Source organism: Primulina tabacum, chromosome 18 (assembly GCF_025594145.1).
Source record: "Primulina tabacum isolate GXHZ01 chromosome 18, ASM2559414v2, whole genome shotgun sequence".
NCBI lineage: Eukaryota > Viridiplantae > Streptophyta > Magnoliopsida > Lamiales > Gesneriaceae > Primulina > Primulina tabacum.
In genome coordinates, this window is record NC_134567.1 from 32187658 (window position 1) to 32208719 (window position 21062).

Consider the following 21062-nt stretch of genomic DNA (forward strand, 5'->3'; position numbering starts at 1 on the left):
TCGGATTTGTTTATTTTCATTATTTCCAAAACGTTTTGGCATTATTTTTGTGAAGGTTTAGGAGTTGGTTACCTGTTGTTTAATGTTATTTTCCTTGCTGCATATTTATGGGTTAACTGAATGTAGCAATACAGAGAAACACATGATGTAGTTTATTTGATGTTATATTTTATGGCTGAATTAAGATACCTGCATAATTGTGAATTCTATCTCAGGATATCAAACACAGGAGTCGAAATATTATATTTTAATGGATATAGCAAAAAAAAAAAAAAGAATGAACTCTACAAATTTTTTTTCCCTTTTTAAAATTGAAAAAAAGAGGGATATATAGTGAGTATTATATTTAATGCCTCGTCTATTTTTTGTCCGTGTACAAGCAATTATGTATACAATACGTATGCAAATTATTCAAATTATTTTTTGCAGTTTATACATAGCTTTTCAAATATATGCTGATTGTTGAATTAATCTTGTAATTCACCAAAGTATAAACATCGTTATTCAATTCAACAGGTTGGTGGGACATTGCATCGTCATACGTTGGAAACAAAAATAAAATTCATTTTTTAATAAATTTTCTCAACAACCAATATTTGAAAGTTAGGTTGGGTGGAACCATAGTTGATATAAAGAATATTGAATCATTTTAATTCTTAATCCATTAACATTCTATTTAAATTGTGCATATTGATTGAAAGTGACTAAATAATTAAAGAAAACTTGTAATGGAGAATGTTGTTTCGATTAATACAAGGATTGAGTTGAGTGTCACTAATCGAGAGATCGCAAATTTCTGGAACCAGAGGAGATTGGTAGAGGAAGATCATCTCTATGCTGCTTTAAAGGCTGCAGCTCGTATACGCACTCGCAATCTCACGGTATATGCTATATATGATCTGATGAATATGAATACATATAGTTTAAATTTCACATTTATATATATATATATATATAAATGTGTAGTATGATGAATACCTACAATTTGAGGAGTCCTTGGAGGAGAAAAGGGAAGTCGAATTCGAAATGGGAACAAAGATTTCGGGTGAAAAATATGAGCATAAAGGGATCCCAAGAGTGGGAATAAAGGACTGGTAAGTTAAGTTTAGATAATTTCTGAGTTTAAATTTCACAAATAAAGTTTGGGAATGTGCAGGTGGACCAAGAGCAAGTACGCATATCTAAACGAACCGGTCACCGAAAACCCGAGATTGCGGTCTAGCACTGCATCAACCTAATTATCGAGTTAAATGATGTTTGATACCATGTGTTCTTTTACATTATCACATTGGGTTTTGTTCGTTTAATTTTATCGAAGTCATTACTCAAAAAAGTGCTTCGTGTATTTAGCTATGTTATTGTTGATAAATCTCTATTTGTTCGAGTGGTCTTCCACCTCAGAGAAAACTCACACTCATACACGGATTGCGAGTACTTTTCTCTGATTACAAAAAAGAGGTTTTTGCTCTAAAATACTTTATCAAAGAAAAACATTTCAAAAGGTGCAACTTGTTTTTGTCATAACCAAAAATATTTCTACCTTTCCATTTTAAAGGAAATACATACGAACCCAGTAAAAGCGAAAAATAAAAATCCACCCCATTCCACGTTGTAATAATAATAAAAATAAAATTTTTAAAAAAAAACTCTATCATGCAAAATGTTCTCTTAAACCAGTCAAGTTCCAAAGGTTTGGTTGGAAAATCACCCATTGGGTTTTCAGAACCTCCATGAGAATACACTTGGGCTGGGCCCTAATCTTGAAAAGATATCCAAAATATGGGCTTACAGAAAATACAATAAACATTGAATGCAGCTGAAAATTCCAACCCATTTTCAGCTTCTATAAAATCTATCATTTGATATTTATGGTTTTGCATTTCGTGTCATGCCAAATATTGAAACGCGTATATAGCTATTTAGTTTTTACTTGTATGATCATATATTAGATAATAGCTGTCAACACACACACATGTTGCATAGGTTGACTGATGAACACTATATTTCTTATAAATAAATTCACATTTTTTTAAATTTTTAACCAAAATTGAAAAAAAATTAAAATAATTGGGAGTTAATAAGAAAAATAAAATATATTATCTTGCACTTATTTTAACCAATAGACGAAATAGAGAAATACAATTATTTAGTCTATTCTCAAAAGTACTATTTGCAAGGACCTAAATGATATCAAATCTTAGCTTATCCTTGAAAAAAGATAATTAGACATAAAGCCATTCGGTGGACGACAAGCTTCCGCCACGATTATTGAGCTAAGACACTAAAGTTTCCAATTAAAAAAAAAAAAATGCTATTGGAATACAAAAAGGTATATTTGCGTTCTACTTCCTTAAATAACACATATACATATTTTTTTGCACACTATATAAATTTATTGTGACAGATATATAATTTGACTGTACAATTTATTGATATCATCGATTTCCCATCACTAAATTAGAAGCCTTTGGTCCAATTATCCCCCGCCATTCGCGCCACCACGGTCACGACTATTATTGACCTTTCTCGTAATCAAAATTAATGTAGCTTTTTCCATCTCAATACTTTGACCTTTGCGTGATGATCTTAATATTAATGAGATAAATAATAATTATTTCCCACTTAACTTTATATATTATATAGTGCATTTCATATATCAATATATTAAAATAGTATTTTCTGGGTCTGTTTTGTATTTTTATAGTCTCCCCCCATTCTTTATTTTTTCTCGATTTTTATAATAAGGTTTAATGTTTCGATCCTTTTTCATATTCAACGAGTTATCTCTTGATTTAATCCATAATTAGATTATCTATATTATTCAATCTATTAATATAATCTCACTGGAAATAATATGCGTTGAGCATGTGAACCTCACCTTGTTGTTACTCATTTGGCTTTGTACGTGTCAGATGATTCCATGGACTCCTCGGGTCGCCGACTTTGTGTTCATTTCTGGTCAAAAGTTCGTCAGTTTGCAGGCTCTCATAAAAAAATTATTTTATTTTTGAAAATCGTAATTTATTAGAGATCATACATTTTTATAATCTCATATGGGTATTTTTATAAAATCCAATTTCCATAAACCAAATAATTTAAAAGTCCGATGTGGTGAAAATTTCACCACATTGGGAGTCAAAGAGGAAAAAAAGGCATTTGAAACTGAAGTTACAACAGCGGCCAAAATATGTATTAATTGAACATATTTGGAACAGTTATGTATATCATTTTTAACTTGATTTTTTTGTATCGTCGATCTCCTAAAATTTATTTTAACGGAAAGTTGGATTTTTGTAAAATCTGAGGAGTTTGCCATCCTCACGTGAAATCCGATGCAACAACAATAATAAAAATTTAATAAAAAAAATAAACGTGAAATAGCAGATTCTATATGTGCAGCTCAAAAACCAGATCAGTCATTTTCATTAAAAGTAACGTCGCACCTTTTTTTTATATTTGAATAATTTGGTCAAGTAAACAGTCATTTTCCCTTCATCTGGATTATAAACACAAATCTCATACTTCATGTATAAGTTTGAATAATACAATAATCCCATGTTTTATATATTTACGTGTGTTTGTGCATAAATGGTTTGTTTTATATATACACACACACGTAAACTCATACATATATTTTTCTCATAAAAGTATTCAATCTTTAAAAAGAATATACATGTTTATAATAGATATCGAGGAGGTGGATTTTATTTTTATGTCCTAATTAATAAATATATAATTTTTAAGAGTAATGTTGTTTGGTAGAATGATCTACATTCACTTAGACGACGTAGCAGACAAAAGATTAAAAATAATGCATCGTTTGGATATTTTTCCTTCGCAAAAAAAAAATATATATAAAGAATGATAAAATCGAACATGACCAAATGATATGAATTCAACGTACGAGAATATTATTGTAGTTAATAGTCGTGCAATGAGTGATAATTACTCCAGTGGATGAATCAACTAAATTTCGGCTAACCACACTCACTCTATAAATTCAAAGTTTAAATTACTTTGACTTTATAGTAATGGTGGTTTGTTTATCCCAAAAAATTCTATGTTATGAGACGACATCCTTCGATATTCTTTCATTTAAAAGAGATTTTTTTTTGGTGACGGACAAATCCGCAGTTATTATCTATCAAATATACAAATCAGTATTTTAAAATCGAATTGGATAAGTTGGTTCCATCAGTTCTATTGGAAACCGGTTATGAGTCCAGTCTACCACAATACAGGTGACAATCTTTCCCACAAGTTCGGGAACGGGAAACCTGAAACGGGATCGGAAATCTCCTATTTTTTCAAGTTCAAGGATTTTTACATCTCTAAAATACTTCGAGACGGGTACGAGGATAATATATACATTCTCGAAGCCGTCTCGAAAATAATAACAATAATAATAATATTATTGTTATTATATTAATATTATCATTAATAATAATAATATAATAATAATTTCGGGTTCGGATATTTCTCGAACCCCTTCTCGCCCGACCCTACTATTTTTTTGAAACAGAGATCGGGCAGAGACGGAGATTTGATCCATGCCGATTCGGGGAAGCGAGATCGAGGCAATTATGGAGACAATGGTGGAATTTGAGGCATGAGATAATTATTACAAACTCGTCCTTCATCGTTGTCATTCTTACACAACAATCTTGTAAACCGTTTTTATGATCACCAATCAAAACCAGTAAAAAACACTCGTTTTTAAATTTTTTAAAATTTGCTTTTTATTTTCTTTAAAATTATATTATTCCTTATTTTAATTTTTTTTATTTATATATATTATTAGATTTCAAACTGTATTAAAAATATTATTTGAGTAATATTATACATTATTTTGATTTAATTTTGAAAAAATACTGATATAACCATATTTGATTTTATGCAAGTTGTTTAGATTTTAAAAATAATTACTTATATCTTTTTATTATTTATATACATAAATAATATCAATGTAAAACATTGTTTCAACTTATATTTAACAAAACAAAGTACAAAAAGAGAAGGAAGTTTCTGTTTTAATTTTTATAATCAAATCCACCTTTAGTGTGTAAATAATATATACATACAATTGGGGGACAGAAGAAAATGTTTTGCTTCTTTTAAACGTAACCAATTCGCTTTTTCCTTGCCTCTTACTTCTTTTGCCGAGTGAGTGTATACCTTCCCAGTTGGTTGCTACTCCCGTCTCTCTTTCCTCGTTTGTTTTTTCACTCACTCTGCTTGTTTATTTTCTAAGCTTGGAAACAAGGCTCGTTCTGTAAGATTACTGTGACTATGGAGAGAAAGCAGGGATTTTTCTCGGCTTTGAAGGAGGAAGTGGTCCGGGGGCTATCCCCGGGTCGGTCACGGAGGGGCCGGAGTACGTCGCCATCGGGCTCAGGTCTGCTTAGGAGGAGGAGAGGCGGTAGTGTGGGCCCGCCAGAAATGTCGGTATCGAGATCGGGAGGCATGAGGCCCGGGCTTGATACGCTCTCGCCGTTGAGGGAGGGGCCGGACCCAACCGGGTCGGATTCCGGGGACCCGAGGAACGAGCGTTGGGCCCATTGGCTTTGTCGTGCTCCTCCTGTTTCGACTTCCGGGCCGGGTTACTCGAGGTCCGATCTGAGGCTGCTTCTCGGCGTTCTGGGTGCGCCGCTTGCCCCTGTGCACGTCACCAATAACGACCCATTGCCTCACCTCTGTATTAAGGACACCCCGATTGTTAGTCATCTCTCCCTATTGGTTTCAGTATCTTTTTAATTTTATTATTTATTTAGTTGCATTTAATGTTTTCTTTTTCAGCTGTATCTCCATTTTTTTGGCATTTGCTTGCGTTGCTATATTAAACTTGTATCGACTGTGAAATGGTTGGGTCGGACAAGAATGGTTTTTTTGTGCCTCACGGACTAAAAAATTGTTTTCTTGCAAGTTTTTTTTTTTATGGTGTTTTTGGCTACAAGATGCTTTGTCTTGTTCTTCTTGTTTCTTTCTGCATATAATTTAGATATATTCAAGAGCAAGAGAGATTTGGAGTTCTTAAACTATTTACAAGCTTGCTTGAAATTCTTTTTCGTTGAGTTCATACTATAAGATTGGTGGATTTTTATCTTTTGATTGTTCTAGTGTATTTACACGAATTACCTGTTAGGACCTGGCTGGAAATACCCAAAAATATGGAAATGTTCGGGGTATACTAGTATGCAATGAGGATGAAGACCTTTTACTGTTGGCTATTTTGTTTAATGTGTTCGTTAATTCCTCAATTCTACTGAAATAAAGTATGATAAATAGGTTGTACTACTCACGATGGTCTTTGTTGGGATTCTGGTCACTTTTTACTGTATAAATGTTCTTAACATGGATAGCAATTTCTGTGGAAATGCCATCCAGGAAACGTCTTCTGCCCAGTACATATTGCAGCAATATCTAGCCGCAACTGGAGGGCAGAAGCTTCAAAACACAATCCAGAACGCTTATGCAATGGGTAAGGTCAAAATGTTAGCATCTGATATAGAGACAGCCACGAAGGTTATCAAGAGCAAGAACTCCGCAAAAGCAGCAGAGACGGGTGGATTCGTGCTCTGGCAGATGAATCCCGACATGTGGTATGTTGAGCTTGCACTGGGAGGCAGCAAGGTTCATGCTGGCTGCAATGGGAAGCTAGTGTGGCGGCATACTCCTTGGCTTGGTGCGCATGCTGCTAAAGGACCTGTTAGACCCCTTCGTCGCGCCCTTCAGGTAAGGTTTTTTACTGTTGATGATGGACTATTTGTGTAACTCCAATCATCACGCTGTAAAGCGTATGTTGATTTTGACTTCTAGACTTGAGCATTGCTTGTGGCATGTGTTAAAAAACAGTTGTCCCAAAGCTGGTGCTTATGGGAGGTGGCGGTATAATAATTTTAAACTTTAACAACCGACCAGACTTAAATGAGGTTCACGGCTTCTAATCACAGGGTCTTGATCCAAGGACTACAGCGAACATGTTTACTACTGCGAGGTGCACAGGAGAGAAGAAAATCGGTGGAGAGGATTGCTTCATTCTCAAACTCGGTGCCGATCCTCATACATTGAAAGCCAGGAGCGAAGGACCTGCAGAGATCATTAGACATGTTTTATTCGGCTACTTCAGCCAGAAGACAGGTCTGCTTGTGCATTTAGAAGACTCCCATTTGACCCGTATCCAATCGAATGGAGGAGATGCTGTGTATTGGGAGACTACTATCAATTCATTTCTTGATGACTACAGACCCATTGAGGGAATCATGATTGCTCATTCTGGTCGATCCGTGGTTACTCTCTTCAGGTTCGGTGAAACAGCAATGAGCCACACCAAGACTAGAATGGAGGAAGCATGGACCATCGAGGAAGTTGCATTCAATGTGCCAGGTCTATCCATGGACTGTTTCATCCCTCCTGCAGAGATAAGATTCAGTTCCGTCAGTGAAACTTGCGAGCTACCTCAAGAGGAGAGAGTGAAGAGTGCCGTTGCAGCTTCTGCAGCTTATCAAGCCAAAGTTGCTGCATTGGGAAAATCGAGCCATGGCAATGGCAACAACATTATAGTGAGGATGAACAGATAAGAGACGAGGTGGCCAAATTCTCGAAAAAGGAAACTTTAGGCTAGTTTCATGGTACAAAGAGACTGACGAACTAGCTAAATTAGTATATCTGGAGCTGTATATAACTTTGAAACAAGCCTTCGTCTCGATTCGGTTTTTCCAGTGCAGGGTATGTGGTGGGAATCAACTTTTTGAATGGTATAATATAATTATAAGAATCATATATTTTGTTTCATAGTTGTGTAAAATTCCATAATATCAAAGACTAGAACATTTTCAATGGATAGGATTTATTTGTATATTCTTGATTTTGCGGTATAAATCATAATATTTGGTTCAGATTGTTTTTTGGATCCTTGAAATGAAGAGTTTCGCGGCTGCTTACGGCATCTGTTTATCTCGTAAGCAAGGCGCCTTGTCACGATTCAGGTCGAGCTTATACTGAGCAAGCCATTTTTCGAGTGTGTGTAATTGTTCAGATACATAAAATAACATATCGAATCGCGTTTTGTTAAGCTGGCAGCTTATTGCTGGTTAGGGACTTGGGTGTCTATTTTGATTTTAGCAAATTTCGGATTAACTTAATTTAATAAACTAAAATGAGTTATCCCTACAGTTCAATTGGTTAGTATTATATTAAAATATCTTGTCCAGCCCACTATGCAATAGAGGCTTGCTCATTTCCTTCCATTACAATTGAATTTTACCAAATATTTTTCTTCTCCGATACGACGAAAGTAGATCCAATGGGTAAATTTTAATTTACTATAAATACGTAAATGAAACTGGAATTAACACTATCCTCTGAATACAAAAATTAAACACCCTTGATTCGCTACTCAACGTTACATGATAAAACCAATGGCATTACTTAGTTAAATTACATCTAGAATGACACACTGGGCCGAACATGCTATAAGAATCAATATAACAACTAGTTAACTAGCTCCACCAACTATGGTGGAATAGAATATCCTATTAACCAAACAAAATTCATCCCACAATGCACGAAATTACATATCACCAACGAAGACATACAAAACCAAAAAGAAAGAGCCACGAAGAAGGCAGGGATCAATAGTGTGTATTACCAAAGTAAGTTACAAGCAAAAGGGGACGCTGTAAGGAAAGTCGTGGGATAAAGGCTTGTACAATTGTGATCTCTAACCTTGGATGAACTACAGAAACAATTAGCTCCTCATAATGCGCGCAAAGCCAACATAACTGCACGAGCAAAAAAACCACACCAAAGAGTATAAGCTTACCACACCATGTACAAAATCCAACTTCTCGATTATTATCTACAATCTGCCTGTCACTGAGTTGTGGAAATAGTTGCAATTAATGCATGCATTGACAATAAGGAAGTGGTAAGAGTGAGGTGTATATGTTACTAAGGTTTTGGAATATGCGAAAACATGAAGAAGGAAGCTCAATTAATTTAAACCTCGTCTATTACTTGCCAGAATTTTGTGGTATGGTGAAGGAGCAACTATTAAGACCATTGTCAATTGAGAATTTATAGAATAATACAATAGCTTTCAAACCAACTCTATTGCCATATCTAGTTTTGACTAAAGAATCAACTAGATGAGAAGGGCATGCACATTCATGGCATAAACACACTGAAATCTCAGTACTATGAAAATGAAAGTTTAGTTTATCTGATGGGTTCTACAGTCAACCCTAACAAATCTATAAAGCATTAAAATAATGTAATAGGGATGCTCTGTTTTTATAATAATCCATAACGGTATCTAAGGTTTTCAAATTCACCAAATCTTTAAGGTGTCCAAACAAATATAATGGATTTGAATCACAAACTAGATATTATTTGATTTCATATCTTTCTTCCTAATGCACCTTAGATATTTACATTATTGAGATAGTATGCCCCCAACAAGCTCCTTTAGACTAGGTTATCCTTCCACATTTTTTCCTAAAACAAATTTGGGGTGTAAAAACATTAAGTGCATACAAATTCTGATTATTATAGTCATGAACGATCCACAGGTACCAATAACATGAAGAGAAATATCAATAATTTTTTTCAAATGGATCTTAAGGTCGGACATGATTCAAATTAGTGTCGATTGAAGATCCACACTGAAAAACGGAGCATTCAATCATTGAGTCCTGAAACCACATATCAATTGCTAGAGTACGAGGGGAAAATATAATATGGAATTCATCCTAAAACATATTCATGGCAACAGATTCAAGACAAAATTTTGCGATCAAACTTGAAATAAGTAAAATGATAAAACCTGCAACAAAACAACTAGATTTTAAACTTTGACTCGATTAAAATTTCATTGCCAAAGAAGATCATAGAAGGTGAAGAATTAAAAGCATAGCAGATAGTGATGAAAAAAATCAATTAGCAGGCTCACCAAGCAAACAAATGAGGATAACGGAAAAAATGACTTGAACAGGTCGACTGTACTGCATAAGATATTGAGACCTCTGAAGCTGTCTCCGGATGGCACCATACCAACCATACAGCTGCCTATCATAATAATCATCATAGCCATCAAGGCAACTTTTGTTCTTCTCATAGCATATCTTGACGCCCTTCAGAGAAAATAAAGATACCATCAAGATACGAAAAGTCAAAAACAGCTAGAGATCATGAAAATTATGAGAAGAGCATTATTCGATTTGGTACCAAGGAAAATCATTTACGCACTCTGGTTATGTTTTGAGAAAGGGATAATGTAGTATCAGTTTCTTGAAGGCGATCAATAAGATTTAGCTTTTTGTAACCATTCTTTGGCCACTTCAACTGAGACATTGATGATTCCATGGTATTCAGAAATCCTGAAAAACTGGGTATTTTACGTGGGGGTGTATCAGGCAGAACATCAGAGGAGCCACGATGCAAAGAATCAGTAGCCACCAAAATTTTCCATGATGTAATTTCAGCATTGGCACTAGCTGTCCTTCGATGCCCTGGAAACTTTTCCTCCTTAGCCTCCCATAAACCCCGTTCGACCAACTGAAAAGATGGTTTCAAACATTCTGTCATTAACTGCTGATCACCCTCTTCCAATTTTTCCACTCCCACATCCTTATCTTGAAGTTTTAAGGTGGTTTTATTTGTGGAAGACGGCGAAGGTCCTGAAAGAAACAAAGCAAGCTCATTGCGCTCTCCTTCATTTAATCGCACCCATGGCAATGGCATCCTGCCATCTGAGAATGATGATTCTTTCAAAGAGTTTTCAACATTTGATGTCTGATTCTCAATTGCAGTTATGAAATCACGATGCCTATGTTTGGCATCATCAGCTGAACTACTGCTAGGGTAACTTGATTTAACAGCACGCTCAAATTCATCCAACTGCATCAAACGCAAACATCTACATCCATTTCACTAATAAAAAAACAGTTACAGTAAAATTATAAAGAAAACTTTACACCGCAGAAAACAGTGATTGTACGAGAACCTAATGGATGTTTAGGTATGATCAAATGACCTGCCACTTGGTAGTGCCAAGAGTTGTTCGGAGATTTCTTCCAAGCTCATTCAAATCCCAAAGCCCAGCGGCATCCTTCTTAGCATGTATCCACGTTCTATAAATTGATTCCATTCTTCAAAAAAATAAAAATTAAAAAGTGTCAACAATTCAAACAAATCGTACCATAGCGTAATAGCAACAGAGGAAATAAATAAACGAATTACTAAACAAAAAATGCTTGTCGGTGGAGGAACGAACAAAATGAAAATTTCAATTATATTGCCCAATAACTTAATGGAGAGAAGAGACAATTCAAAGTACCTGTCGGCAGATTCCTGGACTTCCTCCGCAGCAGAGAAAAACGGATCTTTTTCCCATCTGTCAAACGTAGATGCCATGCTTTCCCCCCGAAAAGGAAATGAAAAATGAAGACCCAATTTAGAGATAACAAAGGAAATTGGAGAAAATCAAAACCATCGAAAAGCTGGCGTTCTATATTTCTCGATTCTGGATTTTGGCGATATTTTTAGCCAAAAAAATATCATATTTTTATCTCGTCGTGGCGCTGCAGCTGATATCGATTGCGGTTTCCGTTGGCTTAGCAGTCAAAATTAGTGTGCCTTTGACCAGCAATGGATTATGATGTAATATATATTATATTGCAATTATTTTTTTTGTCATAAAATAAATAAAGTATTTTAATTAATATTAGAAATACTAAAATTCATTTCATATTTATATTCAACTTTAAAATTTTCTGCATTTCCCACACCTTCCCAACATGCAACTCTCGACAGATTTCCTTTCAATGTCACAGCAACATTAATCATTTCTCCATTCTCGGGATTTGTTTAACTGATCTCCAGCTGGAAATTTCAACACCATGAATCTGAAGTTGGTGGATTTTTCTTCTTCTCACGATTTCTCCATTTGCTTCTATTTTACGCGCATCATAAACATTTTGCATTCACAACTTCATGTCATTGTGAACTGCCGACGGATTTATATGGTGTGGTTTCGAGTACATTACTTGATTTTCATTATTATTTGGATGCTTTTAGACGGGATTCAAATTTTATAGGCCACTTACTGACTGTTAGTGTTATATAATTTGAACTTCAACTGTTTGATAAAATGCCTCTATAAGAATTGAGTTATAGTATTTATACTTGAAGCTTGATATGTGCTTCCTACTCTGTTGTTTTTAGCTTCGAATTTTATTCATGAAATCTGGAAAAGGTCTTTAACAATTGAGGAAAAATGTTTTTGATGTTCTCTCAGCAATGGGTGCAATTCTCTGTCTTAAAATTGCTAACTAAGTATTCCTCTAATTTTGCTTGTAACTGACAATGCTGTTCAAATGGATCCAAGTATAATTGCCATCAATCCGTAGTTATTTTTTTCAAACGAGTATTATTTTCGAATAATGATTTAAATTTGGAAACGACTTTCAATTTTGGGATAAATAAATATAGGTACGTCTACCCTGTGATGAAATATTGAAAATAATAGACGGCATTGAGTTCGTACTAGCATTTTTTTCAACATGCTTCCACTCTTTCATCTTCCAAAAAAACTTTATCTTCATCGTATGCATGTTCTGATTACTGTTTATTTCTCAGGTGAATATCTTTTGAAGCTTCGTTCTAGGTTGAAAAAACCTCTGAATTGTGGAAACCCAGTGACAAAAGACCAACCTTTATCAGGTACAGGATGATACTGCTAGCAAACTTGTTAACCCATTAAATGTTTGGATTTGAGCTATTTTGTGTACTTTTTGAATGACAATTTAGAAGAATCGCGATTTCCTCATTCACAAGGGCTTGAATGACCTTAGTTATGTGTAATTCCTTCACTGAATAACCCTACTGATGTTTTAATTTTTTCACTGACAAGAGCTTGAACAAGCCTATTTATGTGTGTTTATGGGCACAAATTATCAAAAGATTTACCTTACTCACAAAACTCTGTAAAATATTTTGCTTTATTCTGTACTAATATTGCAGATTCTTCTCTCGACTCATTCGCTTGATCAACATACTTCTTCACCACCATAAATTGATTGTTTCTAAAAGCCTAAAACCATATTTCTTCTGTCACTTTTCTCTATATTGAATTAATCACCAAGTTTAGTTTTCGGCACCTTTTTCTTAATTTTATTTATGTTTATTTATTTTTGTTTTATATCTTTAGGAAGTACATTTTGTTGATGTATACAATTATTAAGGAGCATAATTAAGGTGTATCATATTTAGTTATGGATGAATAAAGAGAATAACAATAGCATCAGAATATTTCATTCAATTTTTTTTTGAAAACTACTTTAATTACAGCAAGATATTGCTTTTGTTTCAGCTTGAAAAATTTGTATTCATATTTCTCTTGGTTCATACATACCGCTGTGCAGTCCGCTAGTTTATTATTATTATTATGCAGACGATCAAATTGAAGCCAAACTAAGCAACCACAGCAATGGAGGAGAACAAGGAGGAATCACTCTGTGCGGCGGCTCGAACCGGCGACGTTTCCAAGGTAGCATCTTTGCTTAAATCTGGAGCTGATGTCACCTACTTCGACCGGGATGGTCTAACGCCGCTGATGTACGCCGCCAAAAATGGCTGGGCGGAGGTGGTGATGGCGCTCCTCGACGCCGGTGCCCCTTGGAATGCACTTTCCCCTTCGAATCTCTCTGCTGGAGACTTCGCCATGGAAAGTGGCCATCAATCCTCCTTCGATATCCTTCTCAATGCAGGTCCTTTACGACAGAATTACCACATTTTAGTGCTTGATTCATTTTGTCTTCCTGACATTTGAGATTTTTTTGTTGAAGTTATAAGAAGGTTATTGAAGTATTTGTTTTTTCCCCCTTTGTATGCTCGGGTGGTTGCTGTTTCTTTGGACAAATACGCTAACCATTGTAAAACGGGGTCGTTTTTTGAGTTGCTATTTAATTAGTTGTTAAGTCGTTGCGTTTGCACATAAGTTTTATCTAGTAACATCAACTATAGTTGCGTCATCATATATCAGAATTTTACCGGGGCGAAATCATCCTTTTATTTGAAAAATATACAAGCGTTTTCAAAAGATTACGAGGGAGAGAGGCAACTGCCCCCCACCTTCGTCCACTTCCTGCTTTTAGGGTCATGGTAAACCCAGTTGGTGGCGGAATGCTTAAGGAGCTTGGGAGATGGTACACACGGATAGATCCACGAGAGAAGTCCATAAGAGGGACATCAGATTGGCCTCATGAGAAAAAAATGAATCTTTGTGTATAATTTTTTAAAAGATTCGAGTTTTGCCCACTGGATTACATTAATTTGCTGCCCTCAATCCACCTCAATGATTAACCCCTTCAAATTTTGTGGGTCCGCCCCTAGTATCTGTAGCAAGTAGCATTCATAACCTTCCACTTGTTGATTCCTCCCTGCAAAAATATAGATGTGGACGATCACGGGTCACGTGGCCGCTAAGCGGTTGAACAACTCACATTGCTGTAGATATTGACTGTGATCTAACAGCAGGCTTCTTACCATAGATAGGCATCATATAGCCATTTACAAATTAACGTTTTGTTTGTCCAGGAATATTGTATAACTATTAGACATATTTCAAAGTTGCATTGTACAATCGTATTGACTGCTTGCATGTTTCTCCACAATTATGAAATTCTGCAGCTGCTTTATTTTTCTTGCACAGTGGTTATGCTATGTAGCTAGCAGCGGTAAAAATCTTACCTTTTGGATTAGTGCCTTCTGCAAATACAGTTCTTGCAATTTTCAATTGGTTACCTTCTTCTGAAAAAAGTTGATTCACCTAATTACAAGGTTTTCAGTTATTTAATAGGGATACAGGCCGAATTAATTCTTGGAACAATTGCAAGAAAAGACAGTGCAAAGGCTAATCCTAATGGGGATTATCTGGACGACAGAGTTACTTTTAGTGAGGATAAGGTGATGGACAGAGAAAGCAAGGCAGTTATGATGGCTTGGGAAAAGCCACTCATGGAAGCTCATGCAAAAACTATTTGCTCTGGAGGTGGGCATGTATTAAACATCGGCTTTGGCATGGGTCTTGTGGATACTGCAATTCAGCAATACAACCCCTTGTCACATACTATCATCGAAGCTCACCCAGAGGTTTATAATCGGATGCTTCGGACTGGGTGGGGTGAAAAGAAGAACGTGAAGATAATATTTGGTCGCTGGCAGGATGTTCTTTCTCAACTCAAATCATACGACGGTAAAAATACCCATATAATTATCTTTGGTGGTTGCTTTCTATTATAGGAGATGCAGAAGAACATTGTGTGCTCTGATTTCTGAATTAGACCAGTTAGCTTCATCGTATAGAAATTTCAATCTGATGTAAGCTTTAATGGTATATCAAGTACTTCTGACCTAAACGACATATTTGTTCTTTTTCAGGGATATTTTTTGACACGTACGGGGAGTATTATGAAGATATGAGAGAGTTTCACGACCATCTTCCTCACTTATTGGAGCCTGGAGGAATATATTCATTCTTCAATGGGTTTTGTGGCAGTAATGCCTTCTTTCACATGGTTTATTGTCAGCTAGTAGCTCTGGAACTTGAGCATTTGGGTTACTTCACACAGTTGATACCCTTACCAGTGAAGGACTGTCTAGGAGAAGATACCTGGGAGGGTGTGAAACACAAGTATTGGCAGCTGGATACTTATTACCTTCCTGTTTGTCAGTGTTCAGATGATTCTGGATGATTTCTTGGGTTTACTTAGTTTTTCCTTAGGTTATCCATGCTCCAACTTGTTGCACTAGTGACCAGAGAATATGCGGGTGTTCGCTGTATAATTTCACTGCTAAGATTAATTTGTTGTCTTGAGTGATATAAGAACTTTGAAATATAAAGCTTAATTATCACTGCTAAGCTTTGTTTACGTTTCGTTTTTTTTAAAAAAAAATTGAACAACTCAAATTTTGTTTTAAAGTGAATTTTCTTTTTTTTTTTTTTTTTGTGTGACTGTTTCCGGTTAATGAAATTATTCAAGAAGATTGATTGTAGCGAGAAGTACCAAGTCTTGCGCCTTAACTGCCAAAAGAGAATTATGTGAAAAAGTTAGATACTTCTACAAAAAAAAAAGGAAAAAAATAAAGCAACGGTTCTTATCAGGGGATATTCTATCATCCACCAAGTAACGTGGATGATGTACCCTTCTCCTGGGGTGGGGCCTATATTTGAGAAGGGTGGATGCTACACCGGTGCATTGTGTAGCATAGAATGTACTTTTTGTCAGATGATTTGGTAGTAGGATGTGGCTGAATCAAATCAAAAAGTTGTCTGTTCGATCCTTCAGGAACTCTAAAATAGAAATCATAAAAAGGATTATTCTCGTGCCTCATTTTCATTACCATATATATAATCTTCGATTATGCTTTGTGTGAGTAGGGTGAGAAACGTACAAGATTCTGGCTAACTAATTAAAGTATTTTGTTCAGTATACTTGTTTCTATGTATGTTCAATGCTTTTATTTCACAGTTGCTAGAAAGTTGATGGAATCCTTTCAGATTATTAATCCAGTTATAAAATGAACAGTATAGGCAAACTTGACATAATATGTATGTTGAGTTAAATGTCTCTCAAAGAAAGGTCCTGGTCTTAGCAAGCACTTGGAAGGTAATAACTGGAAAGAAGTTGGTGACAGTTACAACAACTCAGCTAAACAAAGGGTGACCATCTTGAAAGAAAGGAAAGCTTGTTGTTGAGTCATGATATATATCATGATGGTTATCAGAAGGACGAAGGAAGAACCTACAATCAAGAGAAGAGAAGATACGATCGAAAACACAAGTGAGAATAGTAACTTGGAAAAGAAAGAGAGTTTATGTGAGAGTTGTGTGATTGTTCTTCTCTGTAATTTCCAGATTGTACTTCAACTTTTGGTGATCAATAAAAGAGATTGGGATGTTCTCCCGTGGATGTAAGCCGCAAAGCTGAACCACGTGATCTTCTGTGTACACTAAATTCTTTGATTTGATGTATGTGTTCTTGTGACTGAAATACATTTGTGTATTGCGTTGACTCTCAAAACTACAGGCCAACTCGATCGCAAACGAAGCCATCTGGTGTAAGTTGTTGTATCATCGTAATATTAACAATATATGTAGATGAAGGTAACGATCGACAGATAATTAATTAGAAAGGGACAATTTATATGAAGAAGTTTCTTCACGTACGACCATTATATTTCTTCTTCCCTCTTCGATCGCTGCATGGAATAATTTGTTGTAATTGTCGTTACCGTTCCTCGATTCTTTTTGCCGGAATTTCGCTTCCTGAGTACTTATCCAAACTTCTAGAATTAGAAAGAAAAGTCGTGCATGAAGGAAGGGAAAATATTTTTCATTTCTCCTTAATTCATCGTGTACAGTTTGCATCATCATATACAAAGATTTAGCTAACAATCTTGTGACACTTGGAACAAATCCGCCTACTCTTCACTTGGGACATGATGGACTTATATATTAATAGATCGGGCTTTCTCATCAGAAGCCTTTATCTGAACTTGGGCTTTATCATCAGAAGCCATTGTCTTAACTTCTAGTGGAGGAGGCATTGGGATATGGATTTTGGGTACAAATATTGACTTGTTTTTCTTGTGTACTATTATATGCTGCAGTGCTCGATAGAAGTTGGAATGATACGAGCTTGTTGAGAAGAATTAAACAGGTGCTCTGATTGAATAGAAAAAAATATGGTGCATGCATTTAGCTATTTTGTCGTTCCTTTTCAAAGTAAATATTATTTTGCTTAATAAATCACAACAAAATTTATCTTGTAGGCTTTTCAAGTTGTTTGCTTAAACGATGTGATGATCATTTTCATGTTCTTTCTTGGAATATTTTTGTGCAGTCCTACTTCATTTTGGAGCAGTTTAGAGTTCGTCGAATAGTATGTTTCTCATTGCACCTCAGTTATAACAACGAAGAGACCAAATAGAATGTTAGGATTTTGTGCGAAGATATTGAGATTTGAAAGGGATAGTATGTGCATATATAGGACCGTTGTGTTAATTTTATCATGTCCAACTAAATACAACTGGGCTGCTAACGATGTGCTTTCCATCCGACCATTCCAAATGAGTGAAGCTAGTTGTGCCCGAAGGCATGGAATTTGCCGTAAATGTCACTGTGTAAGTTTTCTTCTCATTTGAATTGGTGAAATCTAGCACATCCGGCACAATCTCCATCTTCACCATCTTCGTCTCCTGAGGGATTGAGACTCTGTAAGTTGCTGGAGTTCCCACATTTGTCAGAGTTCTTGTGTATTTGATTACTGATGGTGTGGTACTACCACCATTTGGGCCTGAAGCTGTCTGTAGGGGAACTGAAAAAGATGGGTAGTTGAGATCAGCTACCCTATATTCCTTATCCGCCTTGCAGGAATACTCTTGCTTTGTGATGATTTTGATCATATTTGAGCTGTAGTTTATGGCACAAAGAAAATCCATATAGTCATTAATAGTAGCATCATACACAAGACCAGGATCAAGTGCTGATATAGGATCAACATGTCCTGCACCATAATCAAATGGTGTTGCTGGCAATCCGGTTGCACTATCTTGAATGCCTTTTTCACTCTTACTATTTGCTATAAGCTGTAGTCATCAGAGCCGATCTTATAGCTGCAGGGCTCCATTCTGGATGCACGGCCTTGACGAGTGCTGCTAATCCGCTCACATGTGGGCACGACATTGAAGTACCAGAAACTATGTTGAAATTCACTTGTCGGGTGTCTTCTGATAAACCTGTTGGACCTACTTTACCCGTCCAACCCGCAAGAATATTAACGCCTGGTGCTATTAGATCAGGCTTGAGTATATCTGGCGTGATGGGGTTTGGACCTCTGGAACTGAATGCTGCCATGACGGGTGATGGCTGCACTCCAAGTAGGGTGCCTCCCGAAGCAATTGTGGCACTTGGATTTGATTCGGACGAGATGTATTTCTTTATCTCGTCACCTTCTGTCTGACCCACAGCTGCTGTTGGTATAAAATGGGCGTCAGCAACCAGCTCTTCTCCATAGGTTTCGGTGTTTGCAAGAATCATCCCTATCCCACCTGCATCTTTTACCACCAACCCTTTTTGTGACCTTGCATTCAGCCCACGCTCGCAAAGCACGATTTTCCCTTTCACTTTCTCTTGAAGCAGAGTCTCTCTCATGCAGAGTCTGCCGTAGGATGAATTGCTGACGCTCCCAGCATATACCAGTGGAGTTGAGGATGTTAAAGGTTTCCCACTATAAAGTGATGCCCCAGTAAAGTTCCTACCATTTCCAAGGCTAACATATGCAGGAAATTGACGATCCATTGTACCAGCTCCTACAGTCGTTAACCAAGGTGCCACATTCGACAGACTCCCACGACTTGGCCCACCATTTCCAGCAGAGCACGAAACTAGAATGCCTTGGGATGTTGCGGCAAATGCTCCAATTGCAACCATGTCTCTGGAGTAATCAGAATACGAGCCGCCACCAAGTGACAAGGAAAGCACGTTCACGCCGTCTTCGATTGCCTTCTCCATTGCTGCTAATATATCACTACTGACACATCCCCCAAGCCAGCAGACTTTGTATGCTGCCACTCTAGCACGTCTCGCCATCCCACGCGCCGTACCCGCCGCAAAACCGAACAGGCTTGCTCCAACCACTGCCGATCCTGCTGCTGTGCTCGCAGTATGTGTTCCGTGGCCGTCATCATCTCTAGGAGACCTCGATTCTGATGCTTCTTCAATGGCTCCAAACGCCGCCTCAAATCCCCGTGAGAAAAATCTTGCACCAATGAGTTTCCGGTTGCAGCTGGATGTGGTAAAGTTCGTGCCTACTTCACACTCACCCTTCCACCCACTTGGGACTGGACCTAGTCCATTGTCATCGAAACTGCCCGACTCTGGCCAAACGCCGGTATCTAAGACACCAACTATAACTTCACTCATTGTGCCAGAGTCTAGCAGAAACGCGTCACTGTTGAGAAGTCCGAGAAATTCGGGTGACCTTGTGGTGTGGAGTTCGTATTTTACTTCTTCTTGAACCGATAGAATCCCAGATTTTGCTTCAAGCATCCGAGCTTCCTCGGGTGTCAGCCGCACAGAGTAGCCGTGGATAACATTGCTATAGGTGTAGATCATGTTGGCAGAGAGCGACACCGTCTTCAAAGAAGAGTCGTACCATTGCAAGTGATCTTCAAAATATGCAGGCATATTGAACTTGTCCATGTGAACGATATACGTCTTCTTCTTGTAGTTGCTCTTTTCTGCATCAGCAAATGCATGAAAGAAACACAGAAGAAGAAGAAAAGTCGTGAAAGGAAGAATTCCTAGCTTTGACATCTTGATCTTTTTGACTTGGCAATTTCTGGGTTTTAAGAATGAGTGAAGCTCTGAACAAATTTTGTTGGTAAACACAGAGGCTGCAATCGAGAATTTGAGATATTTTTTCTTAAGAAAATAAATGATGGACGCTCCTTATTGTTTGCCCATGTATATAATAAGGTTTCTCTCTCAAGTATTTGGACCCACCTCACTTTTTGTTCGGCAAATATGTGAAAGTTGATGACTGCAAATTAAAGACTACAATTATTTCATCAGAAATCACAGTGATATGTTCAATTTGGACTACAAGATGTTATTTTGGAAATGGGATGAGTTAAAACAATAACATATTAGTATAATAAAAGGAAGCAAAAGAGAAACTTTATGGAAAGTTGTAAAGAATTATTTAAATGATTCGATGTATTCAAATAATGCAGGTTGAAAAGAACAAGTATGATAATATATTTTTAATATATAAAAATCTCATATGAGATCGTGTCATATATCAAATTTATAAGATGATTTTCGATTCAACTCGATTCATAAAAAAAATATTATTTTTTAGGTTAAAAATATTATTTTTCATAAAAGATATCAAACAAAGATGAACTGAAGGACCACTGATTATATATGTTCAAAATAAAAATTAAGCTAGTCACATATACTATTAAATTATTGTTTTATTGAATAAAAGAAAAATCGT

The 21062-nt window shown here is 36.4% G+C and overlaps 5 protein-coding genes across 8 annotated transcripts; 3 read left to right on the forward strand and 2 right to left on the reverse strand.

The window, feature by feature from the left end:
• The first annotated feature begins 661 nt into the window (after window positions 1-661).
• LOC142533687 (uncharacterized) lies at window positions 662-1324 on the forward strand. 2 transcript variants are annotated; one of them, XR_012816791.1, is made up of 3 exons: window positions 662-881; window positions 967-1094; window positions 1142-1324. XR_012816791.1 is itself a non-coding variant. In XM_075640537.1 (3 exons), exons 1-3 carry the CDS (start codon window positions 729-731, stop codon window positions 1236-1238), a joined length of 363 nt encoding a protein of 120 aa, XP_075496652.1. In that variant the 5' UTR covers window positions 663-728; the 3' UTR covers window positions 1239-1296. The 2 variants fall into 2 exon arrangements, 1 of the variants encoding a protein (XP_075496652.1); XM_075640537.1 differs by having other exon boundaries at window positions 663-881; window positions 1157-1296.
• Window positions 1325-5137: 3813 nt separating this feature from the next.
• LOC142532612 (uncharacterized) lies at window positions 5138-7857 on the forward strand. The gene is made up of 3 exons (XM_075638929.1): window positions 5138-5715; window positions 6385-6732; window positions 6951-7857. Exons 1-3 carry the CDS (start codon window positions 5290-5292, stop codon window positions 7575-7577), a joined length of 1401 nt encoding a protein of 466 aa, XP_075495044.1. The 5' UTR covers window positions 5138-5289; the 3' UTR covers window positions 7578-7857.
• Window positions 7858-8462: 605 nt separating this feature from the next.
• On the reverse strand, window positions 8463-11635 carry LOC142532614 (uncharacterized). Its single transcript, XM_075638930.1, has 5 exons — window positions 11336-11635; window positions 11033-11147; window positions 10246-10896; window positions 9950-10130; window positions 8463-8780 (listed from the first exon to the last, which is right to left on the reverse strand). The coding sequence occupies exons 1-5, from the start codon at window positions 11410-11412 to the stop codon at window positions 8755-8757; spliced, it is 1050 nt and encodes a 349-aa protein (XP_075495045.1). The 5' UTR covers window positions 11413-11635; the 3' UTR covers window positions 8463-8754.
• Window positions 11636-11756: 121 nt separating this feature from the next.
• LOC142533557 (protein arginine N-methyltransferase 2) lies at window positions 11757-15919 on the forward strand. 3 transcript variants are annotated; one of them, XM_075640371.1, is made up of 5 exons: window positions 11757-11908; window positions 12637-12720; window positions 13451-13766; window positions 14858-15253; window positions 15439-15919. In XM_075640371.1, exons 3-5 carry the CDS (start codon window positions 13487-13489, stop codon window positions 15750-15752), a joined length of 990 nt encoding a protein of 329 aa, XP_075496486.1. In that variant the 5' UTR covers window positions 11757-11908; window positions 12637-12720; window positions 13451-13486; the 3' UTR covers window positions 15753-15919. The 3 variants fall into 3 exon arrangements, with proteins under 3 accessions (XP_075496486.1, XP_075496487.1, XP_075496488.1); XM_075640372.1 differs by having other exon boundaries at window positions 11758-11912; XM_075640373.1 differs by having other exon boundaries at window positions 11902-12023.
• Window positions 15920-17979: 2060 nt separating this feature from the next.
• On the reverse strand, window positions 17980-20503 carry LOC142533556 (subtilisin-like protease SBT1.7). The gene is given in 2 exon segments (XM_075640370.1): window positions 17980-18639; window positions 18641-20503. Coding segments are annotated over 2 exon segments (2307 nt in total). The 5' UTR covers window positions 20378-20503; the 3' UTR covers window positions 17980-18069.
• Window positions 20504-21062: the final 559 nt, after the last annotated feature.